At 39.2% G+C, this 25386-nt stretch overlaps 1 protein-coding gene across 4 annotated transcripts in view; it reads left to right on the top strand.

Moving 5' to 3' along the window:
• Window positions 1-1498: 1498 nt before the first annotated feature.
• Window positions 1499-25386, top strand: part of DHX35 (DEAH-box helicase 35) — a 168459-nt gene continuing 144571 nt past the window's right edge. For all 4 annotated transcript variants that reach the window (XM_077168626.1, XM_077168648.1, XM_077168632.1 and 1 more), the window contains exons 1-3: window positions 1499-1733; window positions 9600-9733; window positions 15640-15732. In XM_077168626.1, coding sequence (XP_077024741.1) covers window positions 1694-1733; window positions 9600-9733; window positions 15640-15732 — 267 coding nt within the window. In that variant the 5' untranslated portion in view covers window positions 1499-1693. The remainder of the gene's footprint in view (window positions 1734-9599; window positions 9734-15639; window positions 15733-25386) is intronic.

The raw sequence follows: 25386 nt of genomic DNA, 5'->3' as shown, positions 1-25386 counted from the left end.
ATTTGATTCCTATATCAGTCATACTGGAGGCAACACTGGGTTAAGGCCCTAGCCTCCTAACCAATCCATTCGTTTCTAGTTTCTTCTTCCAACCTATTATTTTTTTTTTTTCACAGCAGAGCTCTACAGTTCAAAACATAATCTTAAAATTCAAGGTCTTCAGAATCAGGGGTCAAACTACTTTTCTAATTTACTTCCTACTGTTCCTTTTCACACTCCCAGATAAACTGAACTGTTTATAGTTCTCTTTACAGTCTGGGAATCCTCTCACCCATGCTTTTACGCCACTTCTCCAAAAGGCTTTGTTTAATGACTATCTTTGTAGAAAGCCTCTCCAGGTTTCCCCAGCTGGAAACCAACTCATCAACTCTGGAGACTCCAAACACCTATTATCTGTACTTTTTTGCACTTCTTGTCTGGGACTATGGTAAAATTTGAGTTAGATTGCAACCTGCTTATCCACCAAAAGCTTTGTTTGCATATAAGATGCCTAAATATGAATATTTATCTCTAATGTTGAAAGGGAGGGGTGGTCTAGGTGATTCAAGGATTTAGAGTTGGAAGGGACTTCAAAGATGATATAATCTAATTCTCTCCAAGATTCTAATTTTTAGCCCCTGTGTTTTCCCTAGTTACAAAAAGAAGGCGTATTCACTGTAGGAATCTGGAAAGTCACTCCATTCTTAGTTCTTGGATTCTTCTGCTGACCAGTGCTTTGCTTTCTACTTGAGCCTTTCCAGAAATGCAGCCCTCATTACCACTCCCCGGACAGTCTTTTCCACCTTTGGGCTGTTCCGATTTACACTCTGTTTTATGTTCAACTGAAATCTGTCCTCTTCACGTGTAAGATTGGGATTAGCACCTGCCCTGCCCCAGAGTGGCCAGTTAATCACGGATCCTGGTGAAGTGTGCTGCCCTCATCTGAGCACAGGTAAATGGCGTGGTCTCTCTGGCCTGCTTTGAATACAGACGGCACCAACCTTACGGTCCCTGACGACTATCATATCTTTCACATTTTATTTACGGAGATAGTAACCGCTACAACTTAATGAGCACTTATTCATTTACTCCTCATCCTATCTCCCCTTCGGCCCTAAGTAATAACCACTGTTAACCTCCAAAAGACTTAGAAGGGGCGTGCAAAGTTGGGATAGTTGTAACTCAGAATTTCGTCGTTATTCCGGGAAGCACCACCTGGGCGCTCACTCGTTTGCAAGGTGCCAACATTCTCGTGCCAGCGACCCTTTCCCAAAGTTCCTCCTTCCGCAGGCAGATGTGCGCCGCGCGCTCCCAGGAAGGCCATTCACAACCTGAAACCACCACGGTAAAGCGGAACGCCGCAGGATGCTCTCCTTTCCCAATATGGCGGGGCGGGGTCACGTGGGTCTGGAGGCGGGGCCGTAACGCCTGCCGGGACGGCCGTAGGTCACGTGGGAGGAAGGCCGTGGCCGGGGGCGTGGCAGCGCCGACACCCTCATTCTGTAAAGTGGTCAGAGATTAAAGTCGCGTGTGGCTGGAACCGGCTTTCGCTACAGTCCCAAAGTCACGTGACTCAGGGGTGGCGGGGCCACGGGGGCGTGGCCTAACAGGCCAGATTCGCGAAGGCTGAGGCTCCCTGCGGGCCACGCCCCCTGCCCTCCGGGGTTCCCGCGTGCCAGAGGGGTGGAGCGTGCCCGTGACCTTTCACCTCAGCATGGCTGCGCCCGTGGGACCGGTGAAGTTCTGGCGACCTGGTAAGGCCCCTGGCGGAACACTGGGCAGGTGCGGCATCCTGGCTCTGGTTCTGGCCCCGTGGCCGGCGCCTTGAAACTCGCGGACGTGCTCGCAGGTCTGACGTGGGTGGATTGGGTACCGTCGCCTTTCTGCTGGTGGATTTTTCCCTGCCGCTTAGGCGGCTCAGTGGCCCCTAGGGATTCGGGGATGTGGGAGTCCACCCCTAGCCTGGGTTGAAACTGTGTGACCTTGTTTGAGTCTCTCAGCTTCCCGGGGCCTCGTGTTCTTCATTACTGATGTGTTCTGCCATTCCCCTTGAGAATCGCAAACACTTGTTTGTCCTAAAGCTCCACAGAGCTCTCTTATTGCCCTGGGCCCACGTTGGGACTGGACAGGACAGCGCTAGCTGCGCAGGGCTTAGGAGTTCAAGCGTTGGAATCAGGCTGCCTGGGTTGGAGTTTTCCATTCTGTCTTATAGTAGCACAGTGACCTTGAGCAAGTCATTTAACCCCTCTGAGCCTGTAAAATGAGCAGAACAATAGCTACCTTGTGAGCTGAGTAACGGGCATAAAAGGTTGTCTGGCATAAAGTAAGTGCTTATAAAAAGGAAAAGTCTCTTATTTTGTTTTAGAGTAGTTCTTATTCCACCCCAAGTGTCTGTCAGAAAGTGAGGCTCTCTTTGTCATATTGACTGCTCTCCTGCAGTTTAGTACGAATCTCAGTCACAATGTACTTTGCCTGTTTTGTTTTTGCGTTTGTTCATGAAGAAGATTTTTATTGAACAGATATCTACCAGACCCAGCTAGATGCATTACTTCTTCCCTTCCATCAGTTTCTTGGGGTGGAAAATAAAGTTTTTTAGCAGTTACCAGCTTATTTATTCCCACTACTACTCCTTTGCATAACTTGATGTACAAAGTTTATTGCCCCCAAAATGAAATGAGACACAGACCTGGCACTGTGGGATCAACAATTACATCCTGACCAAAAAGAGGGGAAAGAACTGTAATTAATAAAGTATCAGTGGCAGAGAGAGTTCAAATAGAGTCTAGAGGCTACTCTGGAGGTTGCTCTTACGCAGGCCTCAGGTAGATATTGCTACCTATCATAGCCTGCCAACCCCCAACCAGGACCATTCCAGCCAATCCTAAAGAACACCTAGGGTAATATATAAGATTTCCACGGGGGTTTCAGGCACTAGAGTAACTTTCTAGAAACCTACAACCTCCAGATGGGTTCCTGGTCCAGATAAATCCTGAAACCTAGCCCAACCTCTCCAGAACATCAGATAGTTCCATCTCTCTATCCCATATTAGTGACAGACGCTTCCAACATCGAAAGTTTAGAATTGCCATAGCCCAAACAACCCCAAAGAGAGGTATGGAAAGATCAAAGGTGATGGTGGCCTTATACATAGAAGATAGAATTTAACAAATGAATATGAATGCTGAATCATTAAATTGATATCTTTTTTAGTCTCCAGTATTTTAGAGCAGCTAGAAGTAAAAATCTAAAATTGTGAAATTGTAACCCATGTCAAAGTCTGAAATATGCTCTACAACTAATTGTGGTGCTGTGCTTTGAAATTTATAGCTTTTTTGTATATATGTTATTGTTCACAAAAAAAAAGGAAAAAAAAAGTCAATTGTGATGATAAAGTATTTAAGCCCTCTAGCCTCCTATATTCTGGAGCAGCTAGAAGGAAAAATATGAGAGGACCATATGGTAGCCCATGACATATTCTGGGATCTATCCTGTAACCACTTTTTGAAGAGTGCTTTGAAAACTATTGCTTTTTTATTTCTTTGCTTTGTGTATATGCAAATAAATACTAAAATACGATTAAAAAATGAAATGTAACAGAGAGGTGATATAAGGAAATTTTTGAAGGGTATTTTATAGTGGTTCCCTGAAATTCTGACCATGTGTATATGTGATGTGGGAGATAATTGAGTTTCTTTTTTAAAATCCATAGTTTGTCACTTAAGGATAGTTTTATGATTGAGCATTTCAAGGCATAAGCAATTATCCACCCTGAGTTTTATTTGCAGCCCAAACTAAGATTCCATTAAATATTGAGACGCCCTGTATTTATTCAAAACTGTGATAATAGGACAAAGTGTCAGATATAATAAAGGTCTGAATGAATTTTTAAAAATCAGACCAGGGTATTATTTTGGTAAAAGAAAATGGAATTACCCTAAGGGTTCTAATCCATTCATTAGTTTATTTGTTGATGATACACTTATTGAACGTCTGTGGTCAGGAGTGACTCTGCTCTCAAAATGCTTACTTTTTTTTTTTTTCTCACTTTCAATTGCAATATGAAGTTGGGTGTGCTTTAAAAGATATTGTAAAGTGAGACAAAATAAGGTGGTGGCAAAGAAGACAGGCTCTAGCTTCAGACTTTTGTGTCTGCCACTGCCTACCACTTACTAACTCTGTGACCTTGGCAGAGTCACTTAAGTGCTCAGAGCCTCAGTTATCCCATTTTCAAATTGGGCATAATACTTACCTTAAGGATTGTTGTGAAGATTAAATAAGAATAATACATATGAGCCCTAGCATTAGGTATGTGATAGCTAATAAATTGTGTGGAAACATAGAAAATTGAGGGAAAGATTAGCTATTAAAATTGTACAGAAGAAGTAGGAAAGACTGAATGGGTAAGAAATATTTCATAAAGGTGATGATATTTTTGAGCTGAACATTAAAGCATGCACAAGGTTTTGTTAGATGAAAAGGTTGAGGAAAGGGGCTCTATGCAAAGTGTGCAGCACGAACGAAGGCACGGTGCCCTAAAACCAAAATAATTGAGTAGTCTGATGATATTAAGTGGTAGGATATAATTTATAATTTGGCAGGAGGTGAAGCTAGAAAGGTAGGTAGGGGTCCACTTGTGAAAGGTCTTCATGGTCATTTAAGGAATTTAGTCTTTACTGCTTTTAAGCAGACAAATGACTTGATCAAGTTTATTTTAGAAAGACAACTCTGGCAACGGTATATAAATAGATGGGGGAAGAAATTAGAGAAAAGGACACCCTTAAGAGAGAATACTACTAAAATCAAGATGTGATATTGAAAGCCTCAGTTCTGGCCTGGTAGCTGAGAGGGGGAGAGACATTTTGGAGGTAGCTGTGTGGGAAGGTGAAGTCAGGAATGACTCAGATTTCTGGTTTGGGTGACAGTCATGGTAAGTGGTTCTCAAATTTGCTGTATAATCGAATCACCTGACCAGATGTTAAAAATTCTTTCACCTAGTTGCTCTCCATGCCAATTAAATTGCATTAAATTGCAGTGTGAAGGCTGGGAACTAGATATTTTTGTTGTTGTTATTGAGGTGGAATTCATATAAAATCACCCATTTTACAGTGTGCATTTTAGTGGCATTCAGTACATTCACAGTGTGCAACCATCACCTATGTCAGATTCCAAAGCATTTTCATCACCCTAAAAGGAAACTCCTTTAAGCACTCATTTTCTGTTGGCTTCCCCTAAGCCCTTGGCAACTATGAATCTGCTTTCTGTCTCTATGGAGACATCAGTACTTTTTAAAGATCTCAAGGTAATTACAACGTGCATCAAAATTTGGGAGTCACTGAGCTAGTACACTGTGATGTCATTAACTGACTTGGAGTAGTTTTAGTACACACTTCATGAACCCTTGCTTTGTGCTAGTCACTTTCATTTATATCTTATTAAATTGTCACAGTATCCCTGTGATGGAGACATTACCCTCATTTTATGGGTGAAAAAACTGAAGTTCAAAATATGAAACAGGATATGAGTTAGCCAGGGAGGTGGTTGAGATTGGATACAGTGCTAGACATTGGAATCATGAGCATAATTCTATAGGTCAGGATAGTCAAACAGGCGCTTTTTTTAAATTTTTATTTTTAAATTAAATAAAATTTAATTTAATTTTTTAAAATCTGACACACATACATTTCATACATGGGGTACAATCATTGACTCACAATATCATCACATAGTTTTGTATTCATCACCATGATCATTTTTAGAACATTTGCATCACTCCAGAAAAAGAAATAAGAAAAAAGAAAAAACTCATACACACCATATCCCTTACTCCTCCCTCTCACTGACCACTACTTTTTCCATCTATCCAATTTATTTTACCCTATTTCCCCCTACTATTTATTTATTTTTTAATTCATTTTTTTTTTTTTTTTTTTTTTACTCATCTGTCCATACCCTGGATAACAGGGGCATCAGATGTAAGGTTTTCATAATTACACAGTCACAGTGTAAAAGTTATATATATTTTTTGTATGCTGTATGGCAGGGGTCACATTTCATTTTTTTTCATGTGAGTATCCACTTACTACAGCACCATTTGCTGAATTTTTGTTCGTTTGATTTTTCATTTGTCTAATCGTTTGTTTGGGAAATGCACGGACCAGAAATTAAGCTGGGTCTCCTGCATGGCAGGTGAGCATTCTACTACTGAACCACCCTTGCACCTCCTGTAAAGTTATATCTTTATACACTTGTCCTCAGGGATCAAGGTTAGGGTGCATGGGAGGTTCAGTGGTAGAATGCTCGCCTACCATGCAGGAGACGAGGGTTCATTTTCTGGACCATGCACCCCCCCCAAAAAAAAACTATCAAGGTTACTGGAACACAGCTCTACAGCTTCAAGTACTTAATCCCCAGCAACTCCAAAACACCATAAACATCTATATAATGCATAAGAATAGCCTCCAGGATAACTTTCAACTCTGCTTGAAATCTCTCAGCCACTGAAACTTTATTTTGTCTCATCTCTGTCTTCCCCATTTTGGTTAGGAAGGCTTTCTCAATCCCTTGATGCTGGGTCCCGGTTCATCCTGGGAGTTCTCTACCACAATGCCAGGTAGATTTATACCCCTGGGAGTCATGTCCCACATAGGGGGGAGGGCAGTGAGTCCACCTGCCCGAGTTGGTTTAGAGAGAGAGGGCTACAGGTACTTTTAACATAATCTAAAGGAGTATAGCTTCTGAATGTGGTGGGGACTGTGGCAAACTAGAGTGCATGTACTGGCTAGATATCCGCAGTGTAGATATACAGTGGAGCATTCTATATGCCATCTAAAGCAGGAAGCTGCTTCGTTTTCGTCATGTGGACTTAGTGTTGCAAGATTTTTCTTTAAGAAGTCTGATATGTAGATTTGAGTGTAAAATGTAATGTGTAGTTTTTAAAGAACTCATTCAAATATTTTTATCACAGCATGTCTGGGAGCCTCAAGCTCCAACCAGTTTGCAATTTCTACCTTAGGAGTATGACTTAAAAGCCCGTGAATCAGAAGGGCCTAGCCATTTTTACTCAGTCTTTCAGTGAATATTTATTGATTGGTGACCACGTGTCTGGCAAACATTATATCAACAGCTTTGAAGCTTTTGCAGCCCAACTCACAGCAAAGAAATATATTGTGTTGTGATCTAGGATATACACAACTGAAAAAAGCTATACAAAATATTGTTTTCTGGGATGTACTCTGATACTTTCTCTTTTATTTTTAGATTATTATTTTAAAATGCTGGTCATTTCCCACTAAATTGATTTCAAAACTCACTAATAGAGTACCACTTGCATTTTGAAAAAAAAACTGGATTAGAGGGAATGCTGGGTTGGGCGGTGCTGTGTCAGCCTTGGTTTATACAGGGAGAAAAGGCTTTTGTGGTTTGCAAAAGTAGCTACTCCCTTAAGCACAGGGAACGGTCCCAAGGGAAAAACAGTCATAAACGGCCCTGTTACCTGTGGGTGTGTATAGAGGGAGAGCAGTGCTGATGTTTCTGGTTTGGCTGAATGAACTCTTTTGTAAGGAGGAGGCATGCTCTACATTAATTGGCAGCAGCTGTTCTTGTAAAATATCTCATAAAAGAATATGCTGAGATTAGACGTTAGAGACAAGGGAGGAATGGGGTAGGGAAGAAGATTCTTGGGTGCATTAAATGCTAGTGTAGGAGGGAGTGGAGACCTTACAGGAGCAATGTGAAAGTTTTCCAGGCATGATGGAAAAATGTACTTTGAAAAGGAAGGAATTCAGGCCAGGCATATAGCAGAGGATAAGGTATTCTTTGCAATCATTTTTTTTTTGATAAATACTACAAGGAGTTTAAGATGTAGCAATAATAAGGGAAATAAGAAAAGGAAACCCGCTTCTTTGAGCACAGGCTGTGTTCCAGGTCCTGTTCTATCTTTTATCTTGTTGAAAGGAAGGTCAGTATTTTTGGCAAAAGCACTGAGGAATTGCCCCACTCACCTGATTTTTGGCAGTCTTGGACCTCTGGAACACAACTGTGTTCCTGAAAATAAATGGGTAATGAGATCTAAAGCAGTGATTCTAAGCTTAGTTCTAGGGGGTCTCTTGGCCCCCAGCATTTTATATTCTGGTAAATTATTTTCAGGTGTATTTTTCTGGAGAGGGAGTTTGTGGACTATCAGATTGTTGAAGGGGTCTGGGAAAGCTCTTGTACTTTCTCATGACATCACAGAATATGAGTCAAGAAGACCTATGAGATCATCAGATCATCATTTTTGGTAATTGTCCCTGTAGCACCCTTGATCAGGAGTGTTCAATACGTGTTTGAACAGAATTCTGGGAACGGTTTTCATTGACTCACAAAGCAGCATTCGCTGATGCTGAACAGCTCTAACTTTTAGGAATCTGTTCTTTATGTTGAATTTAGTTCTGAGCCCTGTGCCATTTACTTATGTGCTAGAGTTGCACAAACAAATTGGTATGAAAAAGCTATGGAAGCTTGATCATAATGATAGAACCCATATTTTTCCTGAGGCTTTTTCTTTTTCAGACTAAATGGTCACGATACCTTCAACAGCCTTTCATGATGGAATATGGCTTCCTGATTCTTCACCATTCTGAGTACCAGCATATCATTGTCCTTACCAAGAAGCTGTGGTAGATGTCTGTGGTTTAATCTGTTTAGCACTCTGGTTTCTGGGAACAGCAGTTCCAGTCCAGCCATTCTAACTCCATGGTTCAAATGCGGGTGGCCGTTTACTGCATCCCACTCTTCTTGCCATGATTGATTGGAGTGGGGTAGGCATTGGACCTTAGTTGGGAAAAAAAGTCTGTCCTCCACTGTCCAATATAAAAGAATTACCCACATCCCCAAACATACAATGTATAGCTGGGATTCCTGGTTCCCCTTACTATGTATTTATTTTTCTCCATAGTCCTATGTTGCATTCTACTGTGAAGAAGAGTAAAATAAGTTATGTAGTTCCATGACGGTAGGGTCTGCTTCTCTGTTGTTCACTGTTGTAACCCTAGCACTTAGAGCAGTGCCTGGTACAGAGAACCCTCCATCAGTACTTGTTGGGTGCGTGAATGATCAATTGAAGGAGTTGTGAGCTTGAGCTCTGGACTGTCAGCTCTGTTTTCAGTATCTATAGCAGAAGGCAACAAAAAGTACTGAAAAGAACTTATTAGGAGATGCAGAGATGAGAAATGGAAAAAGCACTAGTAGCTTTTTAGTCCCTCTATTGCTGAGTCTTGCTGCCATCCTACAGTAACAGGATTCGCCGTTTTGCCTCACCTAATTCCCATTGGGCTTTTATCACTTCTTTTAAGACTCCAGTAATCAATACTGACATGGAAACTAGAACTGAAAACATTATACCCTGTGATGTATGGTAGGACTGCCTTCTCCTTTGTTCTCCACACTCATGAAACTTCTAAGGAAGATTTTTGTATTTTGGTAGGTGTTTTTCTAGATGCTTTCCTGAAGTTAAACTTCTTTTAGTAGTTGAGGCAAAATGCATTACTTCCATTGTATATTTTTGTCTTTGAAAATTTGTAACTTTTGCACATTTTTCTATTCACTGCATCAGAGAACCTGATAAAACATTTCTGCTACAGGTACAGAGGGGCCGGGTGTCAGCATCTCTGAAGAAAGACAAAGTCTAGCTGAAAATTCTGCAACAACTGTTGTTTACAATCCTTATGCTGCCCTTTCTGTAGAACAACAGAGGCAGAAGCTGCCGGTTTTCAAGGTACGTTGGAAAACCATGTCCAGTTGGTGGTCCTGAGTCATGTGTCTGCTACTGCTTTATAGGTAGTATTGAAGGGAAAGTTGTACTCCTACTCCTGTTGATTCCTTAGAATGCAGTGAACTCAGAGATGCCCTTTTCCTATTTTTAAAGTATGTGTGTGTTAGCTAAACTTATAAATTTTCAAAGTCCTTAATTATTTTTCACTTGGATCTTGTATATTGAAAAACTGGAAGAAATGGAATGATACTCTTTCCCCCCCCATTGCTTTCAATTTTGGCATTCAGTAAAGTGGAGAAAATAGCACAACGAACTTCTGTGCATCTGTCTTCAAGAGATTACTTGTTGAAGGGCCAATTTTAGCTTCCTTTTTTTTCCTTTTTCTTTTAGCTTTCTTTTTAGTGGTGTATTTCTTTAAACAAGATTAACTTGCAATATGAATTTGTTTTTGTTGAAGAGGTGCGTTAGTACTCTTACTCCCACTAAGGCGGTGAGAAGATTTTGGTGGTGTTATCACATACCATGTATGCATGCAGACACTCGATTTTATCAGAGTGCCAGTGCTCAGGAAGTAGACACATGCTCAACTTACAAGTGACCAAAATATAAACTAGAATTCAGGATACACTCATTTGCAGTGAGTCATAGTTCTCCCTGATAGCAAGTCCACATGGGAAGCCAAATGGGAATTAGGAAGTGGGCGTGGAGCCAAAGGTGATTTAAATATGCTTGAAGGATTTTTATTCCCTGCAACCCCTGATGAAGGGTGATGAACTCTCCCTTCCTAACAGGATGCCTCTGGCGTGACCTGAGTGGTGTGGCCACCAGCACCCCTGTTTCCTCTCCCTCTCTCTCTCTCTCTTTCTTTCTCTCTTTCCCTCTCTGTCTCTCTCGACAGTTCCAGGTGAAAACTGCCAAGTTTTACATTTGAGAGTCCCCTTTGCTATACCCTGTTGATAATTCCTTTCTTATTAATATATTCTTTCTCCAAATATGAAACAGTAGCCTTCTTAATTTAGTTATACCATTATGATTGGAGTTTTATGTGGGCTAAACATTTTAATCACCATGTACTGACAGTCTGTGCATTTTTTCCTCAAATTACATCCATTCTGTGCAAATGTTGTCAGTTTGACCCTCAGGAGATAAGAGTGTAGGTTCAGTGTAGTTTCCTCACCACTGAAGGATGTAGTGAAGCTGTGAGGAAGCATCTGGACTCTGGAGCTTCACCACTTGTGTGTTGTGTGGCCCAGCTTCACCTTTCAGAGCTTCAGTTTCCTTATCTGTAGAATGGGCTGATCCAGTAGATGTACCTACTTCATAGGTTGTTATGAGGACCAGATGAGGTGATACAGGTAAACATTTAATAAGATGCCTGACATGTAGTATACTCTCAAATACTGAGTTTTGAAATTTTGGCCTTTTCTTAACTGATCACCTCCTAATTGTACTTATAAATAAATGAAACGATTACAAGCGTGTGTGTGAAACAAAAATTTAAAATATATTAATGAAATAAAAATCATATGAAAAGGGATGCAAGTTATGAAAAAAAGTAAAGCAGAGGTTAAACACTTAAGGTCTAATAAGATAATAAAGACAAATCTAGAAGACTAGAAGGATAAAAAGCTATCCTCTTTACCACACTCCCCCCATTGCAACTAAAAGTAAAAGTAAAAAACCTCAAAGTGAAATTAAAAGTAAAAACAGAAGTTGGAACTAAAGCAGCAGTAAATCTTCTAAGGATCACACTGTGCCTCCTCTCCCTCCCGCACCCCCCCCCCCCCCCCAGTGCCAATATGAGGCAGCCTTCTTGGTTGCCTTCCTCAGGCTGGAGTTCTCTCTGGGCAGTGGACACTGCTGTGCACGGTTGTCCTCTTTTTCCTGCAAACTCAGCCTCGAAGAATCTCAGTCTTGTCCTCCTCGCTAGCTTCCCTTCTGGATTCCCCTGTGTCTGTCAGTCGTTCTCCCAGTTCCCCAAGCTGGAAATCTTTTTGTCAGCTTTCACATCTCCTGTATTCACTGTTATCGAATGTCACACGTCTGCCTCTTTTCATTTGCAGATCTTTATTTCAGGCTGTTAGCACATCAAGTCTGAATTAGTGTCTTCACATACTTTGTGCAAAAGTCAATCTTATATGCTGCTGCCTAATTTTCTCAACCACGTTATAGCCTATACTGCCTCCCAGGTAAAGCCTGGACTCCTTAGCTCTGCTTTCAAGGCCTTTCACAGTAAAGCCTCATCTGTACCTCATTCTGAACCAAATTCTGGGCTCTTCGTGGGCTTATCTACTCACAGCCCCCTAAATAAAGTTTGTGTAGTTTGCTTATTTCCATCTTCTTTCTTTTGCTTGTATTGTACCCCTTTCCTGGAATGTCTTGCTTATGTTTCTACTTATCATATTCATGTTGTCTTTCAGGGGCCAGTACAAGGTCCACCTTCTTTATGAAGTTTTCCTTGACCATTTATCCATCCATCCAATCATCCATCCATCCATCTCTCCATCCAGTAGCTCTGTTATTTACAGAATAGCTGTAACAAACTCAAATCCCCGCCCCTCCCCCCCAATAAAAGAAATCACAAAGTTCAAGCAACCGGGAGAGTATCTAGATTAGTTGTTAGACCACCTGCAGCTGATTCTTCTTTGGGTGCTTATAGAAATGCAGATTCCTGGGCCATACTCTAACCCTACTGAATCAGAGATCCTGAGGGTAGAGATAGAGAGTCTTCTTTTTTTTTTTCAAGACTCTTCATTTTTAACAAATATCCTAGGAGATTTGCACACTAAGATTTGAGAACTACATATGTGGATTTCAAATAATGGCAAATTCACAAGCACTAACCAGCCAGTACCTTATTTATCCAGTTAGAAACTAGCAGCATCCCAGTTCCTCTGAGTCTTACTGTTCTTGGTGGATTCACTTGAGCTGTGCAGTGGTCAGAGTGGGAGAATTGGGCAGTTTTGTATTCCACCCCAAGCCACGTATAGCTGATTCTCATTATTTATGGATTCACCTACTCACTAAAATTTACTTGCAACTCCAAAATCAGTACTTGCAGTGTGCTCTCCTGGTCATCTGAGGGCAATTGCAGAGCTGCAGAAATTTGAGTCTTGATGTACATGTTCCCCACAGAGGTTGAGCAAAGTGATGCTCTTTCTTGCTATAGCTTTGATACTGTAAACAAGTCTCCCTTTTGTGGTGCATTTTGTACCATGCTTTCCATATTTTTGTGTCTTCTGCTGGTAATTCTTCTGTTTAAATTGGCCCCCATATGTGGTGCTGAAGTGCTGTCTAGTGTGTAAACACAAGATGGCTGTGATGTACCTTCATGGGGAAAATACATATGTTAGATAAACTTTGTTCAGGCATGAGTTATAGGGTTGTTGGCTGTGAGTTCAATGTTATTGAATCAACAAGAAATATTAAATAAGGTGTCTTTACAGAAAAACACACAAAAAACAAGGTTGTGTACTGATTGGTTGATGAAAATGTAACCCGAGGCTAACAGGAATCTAACTCTTTATTTCTCCTGGGAGCATTGGTTCAGTATTAACTAATTGTGGTGACTTTGTATAACATAATCACTATGAATAAGAGAATTGCCCATGTTTATAGAATTCTTTCTAGAGCCTCAGGTGTGTGTGTAATCAAATATGTGTACAAAAATACATTCCAAAGCTAAGTAGATAAGACATATTGGAGTTCTCTTTAACTTTTCAGTGACCAAACCAGTATTTCTACTTATATTGAATGGGTAAAGGAGGCTTAGCTGAAAAATATGCGTTTAACTTGTGGGTACTTTTTTGTGAGTTTAGATTTAGAAGTAGTGGTGAAAGCATGTCCTCTCTCCACCCCACTTCTGGGAGGGGATGCTTCTACAAATTAGTAAGTTAAAAAAAAATTAGATAGAGCATATATGTGGTACAAAATTGAAAGATCTCCTTCACACTCCTGTTCCCTGGCCACCCTGTTCCCTACTTCCACCCTCCATCCCCCTCCCCACCCCTGGAGGCAGCACTGTTACTTATTTTTTCTTTCTACACATGAATAAGCATATATGTATTTATCCTTTCTTTAAAATTGAGAATGCTGTTATGTTATCCTCACTGTTTTACACTTTGTGTTCTTCCCTTAATATATAATGTAGATCATTCCATGTCAATACACATAGATATTTGTTCTTTTTAACAGCTGCATAGTATTTCATTATGTGTTTCATAACTGATTTATCCAATCCCCTATTAGTGTACATTAATCTGTTTTAATCTTTGGCCGTTATAAACATTTCCACTATGAATATGCTTGTATATACATTTTTATGCCTATATATTAATAAGTCTATAGCATAGCAAGTGAAAATCTTGAGTATATGTATTACATATCTTCATTGATATTATGCTTGATTGTGGTTGCATTGTGGCTGATTGTGGTTGGTGCATACTGACACCAACAGTATCTGAGAATTAGAAATATGTTTTGATAGTCTTTTTGAAATTTACTTTCCTTTGGTAAACAGCTCATTTTACAACCAAAGCAATAGGCTGAGCCCCCAATCTTGGGGTTTGTTCATATGAAACTTAACCCCGCAAAAGATAGGCTAAGCCTACTTAAAATTAGGTCTAAGAGTCACCCCCAAGAGAACCTCTTTTGTTGCTCAGATGTGGCCTCTCTCTCTCAGCCAGCACAACAGGCAAACTCACTGCCCTCCCCCTCTCTACGTGAGACAAGACACCCAGGGGTGTGGGACCTTCCTGGCAGTGTGGGACAGAAATCCTAGAATGAGCTGGGACTCAACACCAAGGGATTGAGAAAACCTTTTCAACCAAAAGGGGGAAGAGAGAAATGAGACAAAATAAAGTGTCAGTGGCTGAGAGATTCCAAACAGAGTCGAGAGGTTATCCTGGAGGTTATTCTTATGCATTAAATAGATATCACCTTTTTAGTTAAGGCATAACAGAGAGGCTGGAGGGAAGTGCCTGAAACTGTAGAGCTGTGTTCCAGTAGCCATGTTTCTTGAAGATGATTGTATAATGGTATAGGTCTCACAGTGTGACTATGTGATTGTGAAAACCTTGTGTCTGATGTTCCTTTCATCTACCTTATCAATAGACGAGTAAAACATATGGAATAAAAATAAATAAATAATAGGGGGAACAAATGTTAAAATAAATTTAGTAGTTTGAAATGCTAGTGATCAGTGAAAGGGAGGGGTAAGGGGTATAGTAGTGTGAATTTTTTTCTGTTTTCTTTTTATTTCTTTTTCTGAATTGATGCAAATGTTCTAAGAAATGATTGTGATGATGAATATATAACCATGTGATAAAAAATGTTCATATTGTATGTTGATTGGTTTTATTAATAAAAATTAAAAAGAAGAAATAGAGATAGTGTAGGTACCTATGGCTGGTTATCTCCACCAGATTGCCTTGAACAATAGAGAAGTCTCATCCAACCAGTTGAAGGCCTTAAAAGAAGAAGTGTGGCTCAGCAGGCAAGGACGCTTGCCGGCCATTCCAGAGGACCCGGGTTCGATTTCCGGTGCCTGCCCATGTAAAAAAAAAAAAGAAGTAGTGATGATTTCAGCAGTCAGAAGAGGGAATTTCCATATCTGCTTCAGCCAGCCAGCTTCTCCTGAGGAATTCAGTGAAAACCTCTAACAGAGCTCCCAGCTTATAGCCTGTGCCTATCTCCATGGTCATTGGAGCCAATTCCTGTAATAAATCTCATAATATTGACATTATATAATATCCTGTCAGTTTTCTTTCCCTTGACAACCCTAATAGTACAGGGTGACAAAAAAAAAAAAAACAACAGAAAACAAAAAACAGCTCATTTTACAATGTTTAAATATTGTTGTTTAGGTCTTATGAACAAAGTATGGTTATTTACTTTTTTTTATTTTTCAGCTTAGAAATCATATATTATATTTAATAGAAAACTATCAGACAGTGGTGATTGTTGGAGAAACAGGATGTGGGAAAAGCACGCAGATTCCGCAAGTGAGTACATACTTAAATACGTGTCTTAATACTTTGATTTGTTTGGAAGGATTTTGTAACTTGAGAACTCTTTACTATCACTTGAATTTTTTTTTAATTGTGAAAAATAACATATGTACAAAAAGCAATAAATTTCAAAACACACCTCAACAGTTGGTTGTAGAACAAATTTCGGAGTTTGGTATGGTTTACAATTGCACAATTTTCGGTCTTTCCTTCTAGCTGCTCCAAGGCACTGGAGAAATAATCAGTATAATGATTCAGCAGTCATACTCATTTGCTAAAGTCTGTCTTTTCTGTTATAACTCCACTTTCTCCTTTGATCTTTCTCCCGATATTTGGAGATGTTTGGGCTATGCCTGTTCTAACTTTTTCATGTTGGAAAAGGCTGCTGATAAAATGGGATAGGGGGATGAAACTAGTTGATGTTCTGGAGATACTGGCCTCTCTGTGTTTCAGCACTTATCTGTCACTTGCATTTTTAATGTCTTCTCTCAGTGAGGAAATATTTACCTCAACTATATAATATTTTATTAAACTTTTTGAGGTTGTAATTTCCTTGATTAGTACCAAAATGACAGTTGTCTTCAATTCATTATACTTCCAAAATAATAATTCAAAGTCATTCTCCCAAAGGACCTGTGCAGTCTCATTCAGAGATGTGTAATACATAATTTCTATCATCAGATAGTTACAGTTGAAGAGGTGGGATAAAACGAATTCTGCCACCATGGTAGATAAAAATGGACTATTAGAGAATTATTCAGTGCTCTGAAAGAAACTTCTCTTACCAAGAAAAATCATATCTGATGGCGGTAGAAGTGGAAAGAATTAGAGAGGCCTTATGTTCTAGTTTGCTAGCTGCCGGAATGCAACACACGAGAGACGGATTGGCTTTTAATAAGAGGGATTTATTTTGTTCTTCAGAGGAAAGGCAGCTAACTTTCAACTGAGGTTCTTTCTTACGTGGGAAGGCACAGGATGATCTCTGCTGGCCTTCTTGCCAGGCCTCTGGGTTCCAACAGCTTTCACCGGGGTGATTTCTTTCTGCACCTCCAAAGCCCTGGGCTGAGCTGCGAGTGCTGAGATGAGGTATGCTGAGCTGCTTGGGCTGTGCTGCGTTGCGCTCTCTCATTTAAGCACCAGCCAATTAAGTCAAACATCATTCATTGCAGCAGCCGACTGCAGATGTAATCAGCAACAGATGAAGTTCATGTAACATTGGCTCTTGTCCACAGCAACAGAACTAGGTACCTTCACCTGGCCAAGTTGACAGCTGAATCTAACTACCACACCTTATAAAGAAGAGCCTTTGAATGGCATTTGAAATAGGTCTTGAACAGTCAGTAGTTGCTGGCTGAGATGATGTTCCAGTCTAGTGAATACTGTGGTGAGAGATATTGGGTGAATAAGCATTCAGGGCTGCGAGGTATCAAGACTGGAAAGGTAGTGGGCGGTCAGAATGTATCTTCAGAGTCTTGGCTTAATGAAGAGTGATGAGTAAGTAGTCAGAATGAGTCTTTGCATGTTTTTCTTTCTTTTTTTTTAATATAAATTTTTATTGATGTTAAGATATGTATAGAAAAGTACATGCATATATCATAGGTGTATAGCTTGATACATTTTCACAAATGACTGCGCTGAGCTCAAGAAATTCAACATTACCAGAACCCCAGAAGCTCTAGAACCCCCTTCCAGTTTCTTAAGCACCCCCTCCACAAGGGTAGCTACTTGTCTATCATCTAACACTATTGATTAGTTTCACCTATTTTTAAACTTTATATAAATGAATTAATATAACTTCTTTTGCCCAACATTACGTTTGTGAGATTCTTCTCTGTTGTTAAGTGTGGTTGCAAGAGTCTGTAAATTATGACCCATGGGCCATATCCAGCTCACTGCCTGTTTTTGTAAAGAAAATTTTATTGGAACACAAGCACATCCATTCATTTGCATATTGCTTATGACTGATTTCACACTGCAGCAGCATTGCAGAACAGTTAGGATAGAGTTATGATCCTTCATACCTAAAAAGTTTACTATTTGGCTGTTTATAGAAAAAATGTGCTGACCCTTGATATATAGATTCCATTGTATTAGTATTTCACATTTTGTTTATCCTTCCTGCTGTTAATTGACATTTCGTTGTTTCCAGTTTTTAGTTATTCTGAGTGGTGGTGCTGTGATCATTCTTGTATTTGTTTCTGGTGAACATATGTTCACATTTCTGTTGGGTTATACCTAAGAGTAGCATTGCTAGGTCATAGGTGTGCATATATTCAACTTGAGTAAATGTTGTCTGACAGTTTTACAGAGTAGTTCTGTTCTTTGCAAGGTATGTGAGTAAGTAAACAACAGTATGAGCAGAGCTTTTTTTTTTGGCATTTAGAAAGGGGAATTTAATAAGTTGCAATTTTACCATTCTAAGGCTATGAAAATGTTCCAATTAAAGCAAGTCTATAAAAATGCCCAAAATGAAGGCACAAGAGGTTACATTCACTTAAGAAAGGCCTATGAAGTTCAAGGTTTCTCTCTCAACTGGAAAATCACATGGTGAACATGGAAATGCTGCTTGCTTTCTCTCCAGGCTTCTTGTTTCATGAAGCTCTCTTGGGGGCGCTTTCCTTTTCATCTCCAAATGTCTCTGGCTTGTGTTTCTTCTGTGGTTCTGTGGCTCTCCCCTTGTTCTCCACTTTTCTCAAAATGATGAGCAGAGCTTTTGATAGATCTTTTTTTTTTTTCAATCAGATGCAAAAGACAAATTAGAAACTAGAGGAGGCAGGTCATAGAAGACTATTGGAATGGTTTTCTAGGAAAGGGTAATGTAATGGGATTCTTGACCCAGAGGTGATAGTGGAATAACCTGGGGAGGATAGGAATGAAAGCAATTTTAGATTGGGTCTGTAGAAATTGGAAACTGGATGGATATTTGTGGTGAGAAAGGGGAAAAAAGTAAATAGGTGATAATGTATTATTGACTGCCTGATTTAGACTCATGAAATGCCAACATCACTATATGGTACTCAGTGCTGATTGACCAAGCAGCGTAGCCTTGGAGAATAGTTGTGTCTTCAAATAAGATTGAAAAGCAAAGAAGGAATTGGTTATGGGGGAAATTAATGTGTTTGATTTTGCACAGAATAATTTTTTTGTATATCATTGATAATCTGTGATGACATTTAATAACAGGAGAGTTGGATTAGGGGTCTGAAGTTTATCAGAGGTTAGAATTTCAAGGGTGTAGACATGGGGATGGTCCACATATTGATGATATCCTGGTATGTGCAGGAGTGAGAAAAAGCAAAGAGCTGAGAAGAGAACCAAGCACAGAGCTCTGGGAGCATCACCACTTAGGAGTCAGGAGCAGAAAGGAGACAGATCACAGCCAGGGAGAAGGTGTCCCTGTTAGAGAAACCAAGAGAAGAGTGAGACTTCAGAAGAGATAGGGAGGTGGCAGTGTCAGCCAGAGAGGAGATCTGATTCAGTCCCTAGATTGTTCATCTTGGATAGAACATGTTCAGTTCTGTAGAAATGGAAGAAGACGAGGGGGCAGTTTTCAGCGAGTGGAGCAGGGACTAGAGGCCAAGGAGGCAGAGTCAGCAGCTTGCAGGCTTGAAAGGAAGGCAGGAAGGGCTGGTAGCGTATAGGGTTTTTTTAAACTTAAGAAATTCTGAGGGGAAGGTGATGAAAATCCCTTGGGATAAAAATCCTTTTTTTTTTTTTTTAAATGTTGATAATAGATTATTGATTGCCCAATCTAGAGTCATGGACATGCCAGCATCTCTGTGGTTTTCAATGCTGGCTGTACATTAGAGGCACCCTAGGGAGCTTTAAAACATGCCAATTTCTAGATTCTACCTGTTCCCCTACCCCAATTCTGAATAATAGATTTAGGATAGGGCCCAGACATAGGTATTTCTGTTAAGTTCCCAGGGTGATATAATTGCAGCTAGGGCAGAGAATTGTTGCTAAATGCAGAGGGAAATGACTTAAAAGAGAAAGGACAATTTGAAATGTAAACAGCAGTGGGGACTGGGACCTGGAGGAAAAATTTATGTGCAGACAGGATCAAGAGCCCAGCAGATTGCTACAGAGAAACTTAGAAGAAGGTCCAGATTAAATTACTGAGTTAGAAAATAATAATATTGTTATAATAGGTAGTAATAATGATATAATAAGTGCTACGTAAGAGTTAGTACTATAGAGTGCTAAGCATTTTATACAGATTAATCCATTTAATCCCCAATGATCTTGTGAGGTAGGTTCTTTAATTTCCTCATTTTACAGATGAGACCACTGTAGGGAGAAGGGAGTTGGGGACTATGGAGTGGAGATAAAAGGCCATGAAACATATTTTGGAGTTAGTCTCTGTATGGTTATTTAGTCAGTTTAGAAGAAACTGTGTGATGGTATGATAAAAAATAACCTGAAAACCTCAGTGGCTTAAAAGGACAAAGGTTTAGTTTTTGCTTATACTGTGGGTCATCTTGGGTTGGCTTTGGGCTGCTCCACGTTGTCACGCTGGACCGAGGCTGACAGTGCAGTTCTCATCGGGTTGGTCTTATGGGAGAAGACAAAGAGGGATGACAGAATCATGACAGAATCATGAGGTGGCTCTAAAAATTTCTGAATGAAAGTGGTGCTTCCTCTCACATTTCATTGGTCAAAGTAAGTTACGTACCCAGGCTTGATAGCACTAGGGTAGCAATTGGTATAATCCTTCCACAAAGGGGTAGCAAGTATTTGGAACAATAATATATCACAATGAACTAGCGATTTTCTCCAGTAGGGCTTAATTACCAGGCAGCAGAGAGGGGCTGCTGAGGAGCTGAGTCCAGGGAAAGGATGGTCCAAAGGAGAGGGAACGGAGGAGGGTCTGAGAATCAAGGCTGAGTAATGTGGCAGCAAAGAAAGGTCCATTTTCAATTAATTTTTTTTATTAATTAAAAAAAAAATTAACACAACATTTAGAAATCATTCCATTCTACATATGCAATCAGTAATTCTTAATATCATCACATAGATGTATGATCATCATTTCTTAGTACATTTGCATCGATTTAGGAAAAGAACTAGCAAAACAACATAAAAAGATATAGAATGGTAATATAGAGAAAAAAATAAAAATATGTATATATAAAAACAAAACAAAACAAACAAACAAACAAAAAACTATAGCTCAGATGCAGCTTCATTCAGTGTTTTAACATAATTACATTACAATTAGGTAGTATTGTGCTGTCCATTTTTGAGTTTTTGTATTCAGTCCTGTTGCACAGTCTGTATCCCTTCAGCTCCAGTTACCCATTATCTTACCCTATTTCTAACTACTGATGGTCTCTGTTACCAATGATATATTCCAAGTTTATTCTCTAATGTCGGTTCACATCAGTGGGACCATACAGTATTTGTCCTTTAGTTTTTGGCTAGTCTCACTCAGCATAATGTTCTCTAGGTCCATCCATGTTATTACATGCTTCATAAGTTTATTCTGTCTTAAAGCTGCATAATATTCCATCATATGTATATACCACAGTTTGTTTAGCCACTCGTCTGTTGATGGACATTTTGGCTGTTTCCATCTCTTTGCAATTGTAAATAATGCTGCTATAAACATTGGTGTGCAAATGTCCGTTTGTGTCTTTGCCATTAAGTCCTTTGAGTAGATATCTAGCAATGGTATTGCTGGGTCATATGGCAATTCTATATTCAGCTTTTTGAGGAACCACCAAACTGCCTTCCACAGTGGTTGCACCATTTGACATTCCCACCAACAGTGGATAAGTGTGCCTCTTTCTCCGCATCCTCTCCAGCACTTGTCATTTTCTGTTTTGTTGATAATGGCCATTCTGGTGGGTGTGAGATGATATCTCATTGTGGTTTTGATTTGCATTTCTCTAATGGCCAGGGACATTGAGCATCTCTTCATGTGCCTTTTGGCCATTTGTATTTCCTCTTCTGAGAGGTGTCTGTTCAAGTCTTTTTCCCATTTTGTAATTGGGTTGGCTGTCTTTTTGTTGTTGAGTTGAGCAATCTCTTTATAAATTATGGATACTAGACCTTTATCTGATATGTCGTTTCCAAATATTATCTCCCATTGTGTAGGCTGTCTTTCTACTTTCTTGATGAAGTTCTTTGATGCACAAAAGTGTTTAATTTTGAGGAGCTCCCATTTATTTATTTCTTTCTTCAGTGCTCTTGCTTTAGATTTAAGGTCCATAAAACCGCCTCCAATTGTAAGTTTCATAAGATATCTCCCTACATTTTCCTCTAACTGTTTTATGGTCTTAGACCTAATGTTTAGATCTTTGATCCATTTTGAGTTAACTTTTGTATAGGGTGTGAGATACGGGTCATCTTTCATTCTTTTGCATATGGATATCCAGTTCTCTAGGCACAATTTATTGAAGAGACTGTTCTGTCCCTGGTGAATTGGCTTGACTGCCTTATCAAAGATCAAATGTCCATAGATGAGAGGGTCTATATCTGAGCACTCTATTCGATTCCATTGGTCGATATATCTATCTTTATGCCAATACCATGCTGTTTTGACCACTGTGGCTTCATAATATGCCTTAAAGTCCGGCAGTGTGAGACCTCCAGCTTGGTTTTTTTTCCTCAAGATACTTTTAGCAATTTGGGGCACCCTGCCCTTCCAGATAAATTTGCTTATTGGTTTTTCTATTTCTGAAAGATAAGTTGTTGGGATTTTGATTGGTATTGCATTGAATCTGTAAATCAGTTTAGGTAGGATTGACATCTTAACTATATTTAGTCTTTCAATCCATGAACACGGTATGCCCTTCCATCTATTTAGGTGTTCTGTGATTTCTTTAAACAGTTTTTTGTAGTTTTCTTTGTATAGGTCTTTTGTCTATTTAGTTAAATTTATTCTGAAGTATTTTATTCTTTTAGTTGCAATTGTAAATGGAATTCGTTTCTTGATTACCCCCTCAGCTTGTTCATTGCTAGTGTATAGAAACACTACAGATTTTTGAATGTTGATCTTGTAGCCTGCTACTTTGCTGTACTCATTTATTAGCTCTAGTAGTTTTGTTGTGGATTTTTCTGGGTTTTCGACGTATAGTATCATATCGTCTGCAAACAGTGATAGTTTTACTTCTTCCTTTCCAATTTTGGTGCCTTGTATTTCTTTTTCTTGTCTAATTGCTCTGGCTAGAACCTCCAACACGATGTTGAATAATTGTGGTGATAATGGACATCCTTGTCTTGTTCCTGATCTTAGGAGGAAAGTTTTCAATTTTTCCCCATTGAGGATGATATTAACTGTGGGTTTTTCATATATTCCCCCTATTATTTTAAGGAAGTTCCCTTGTATTCCTATCCTTTGAAGTGTTTTCAACAGGAAAGGATGTTGAATCTTGTCAAATGCCTTCTCTGCATCAGTTGAGATGATCATGTGATTTTTCTGCTTTGATTTGTTGATATGGTGTATTACATTAATTGATTTTCTTATGTTGAACCATCCTTGCATACCTGGGATGAATCCTACTTGGTAATGATGTATAATTCTTTTAATGTGTTGCTGGATTCGATTTGCTAGAATTTTGTTGAGGATTTTTGCATCTATATTCATTAGAGAGATTGGTCTGTAGTTTTCTTTTTTTCTAATATCTTTGCCTAGTTTTGGTATGAGGGTGATGTTGGCTTCATAGAATGAATTAGGTAGCTTTCCCTCCACTTCGATTTTTTTGAAGAGTTTGAAGAGAGTTGGTACTAATTCTTTCTGGAATGTTTGGTAGAATTCACATGTGAAGCCGTCTGGTCCTGGACTTTTCTTTTTGGGAAGCTTTTGAATGACTAATTCAGTTTCTTTACTTGTGATTGGTTTGTTGAGGTCATCTATTTCTTCTTGAGTCAAAGTTGGTTGTCATGCCTCTCTAGGAACTTGTCCATTTCATCTGCATTGTTGTATTTATTAGCGTAAAGTTGTTCATAGTATCCTGTTATTACCTCCTTTATTTCTGTGAGGTCAGTGGTTATGTCTCCTCTTCCATTTCTGATCTTATTTATTTGTGTCCTCTCTCTTCTTCTTTTTGTCTATCTTGCTAAGGGCCCATCAATCTTATTGATTTTCTCATATAACCAACTTCTGATCTTATTGATTTTCTCTATTGTTTTCATGTTCTCAATTTCATTTATTTCTGCTCTAATCTTTGTTATTTCTTTCCTTTTGCTTGCTTTGGGGTTAGTTTGCTGTTCTTTCTCCAGTTCTTCCAAGTGGACAGTTAATTCCTGAATTTTTGCCTTTTCTTCTTTTCTGATATAGGCATTTAGGGCAATAAATTTCCCTCTTAGCACTGCCTTTGCTGCGTCCCATAGGTTTTGATATGTTGTGTTTTCATTTTCATTTGTCTCGAGATATTTACTAATTTCTCTTGCAATTTCTTCCTTCACCCACTCGTTGTTTAAGAGTGCGTTGTTGAGCCTCCACGTATTTGTGAGTTTTCTGGCACTCTGCCTATTATCGATTTCCAACTTCATTCCTTTATGATCTGAGAAAGTGTTGTGTATGATTTCAATGTTTTTAAATTTGTTGAGACTTGCTTTGTGACCCAGCATATGGTCTATCTTTGAGAATGATCCATGAGCACTTGAGAAAAAGGTGTATCCTGCTGTTGTGGGGTGTAATGTCCTATAAATGTCTGTTAAGTCTAGCTCATTTATTGTAATATTCAAATTCTATGTTTCTTTATTGATCCTGTGTCTAGATGTTCTGTCCATTGATGAGAGTGGCGAATTGAAGTCTCCACCTATTATGGTAGATGTGTCTATTTCCCTTTTCAGTGATTGCAGTATATTCCTCACATATTTTGGGGCATTCTGATTCGGTGCGTAAATATTTATGATTGTTATGTCTTCTTGTTTAATTGTTCCTTTTATTAGTAGATAATATCCTTCTTTGTCTCTTTTAACTGTTTTACATTTGAAGTCTAATTTGTTCGATATTAGTATAGCTACTCCTGCTCTTTTCTGGTTGTTATTTGCATGAAATATCTTTTCCCAACCTTTCATTTTCAACCTATGTTTATCTTTGGGTCTAAGATGTGTTTCCTGTAGACACCATATAGAAGGATCCTGTTTTTTAATCCATTCTGCCAGTCTATGTCTTTTGATTGGGGAATTCAGTCCATTAACATTTAGTGTTATTACTGTTTGGGTAATACTTTCCTCTACCATTTTGCCTTTTGTATTATATATATCATATCTGATTTTCCTTCTTTCTACACTCTTCTCCATGTCTCTCTCTTCTGTCTTTTCATATCTGACTCTAGTGCTCCCTTTAGTATTTCTTGCAGAGCTGGTCTCTTGGTCACAAATTCTCTCAGTGACTTTTTGTCTGAGAATGTTTTAATTTCTCCCTCATTTTTGAAGGACAGTTTTGCTGGATATAGAAGTGTTGGTTGGCAGTTTTTCTCTTTTAGTATTGTAAATATATCATCCCACTGTCTTCTTGCTTCCATGGTATCTGCTGAGAAATCTACACATAGTCTTATTGGATTTCCCTTGTATGTGATGGATTGTTTTTCTCTTGTTGCTTTCAAGATCCTCTCTTTCTCTTTGACCTCTGACATTCTAACTAGTAAGTGTCTTGGAGAACACCTATTTGGGTCTAATCTCTTTGGGATGCGC

This window comes from Tamandua tetradactyla, chromosome 1 (genome assembly GCF_023851605.1).
Source record: "Tamandua tetradactyla isolate mTamTet1 chromosome 1, mTamTet1.pri, whole genome shotgun sequence".
NCBI classification, from domain to species: Eukaryota; Metazoa; Chordata; class Mammalia; order Pilosa; family Myrmecophagidae; genus Tamandua; species Tamandua tetradactyla.
Note: the sequence above shows the minus strand (reverse complement) of the source record. Positions and strands in the feature narration are given on the sequence as shown.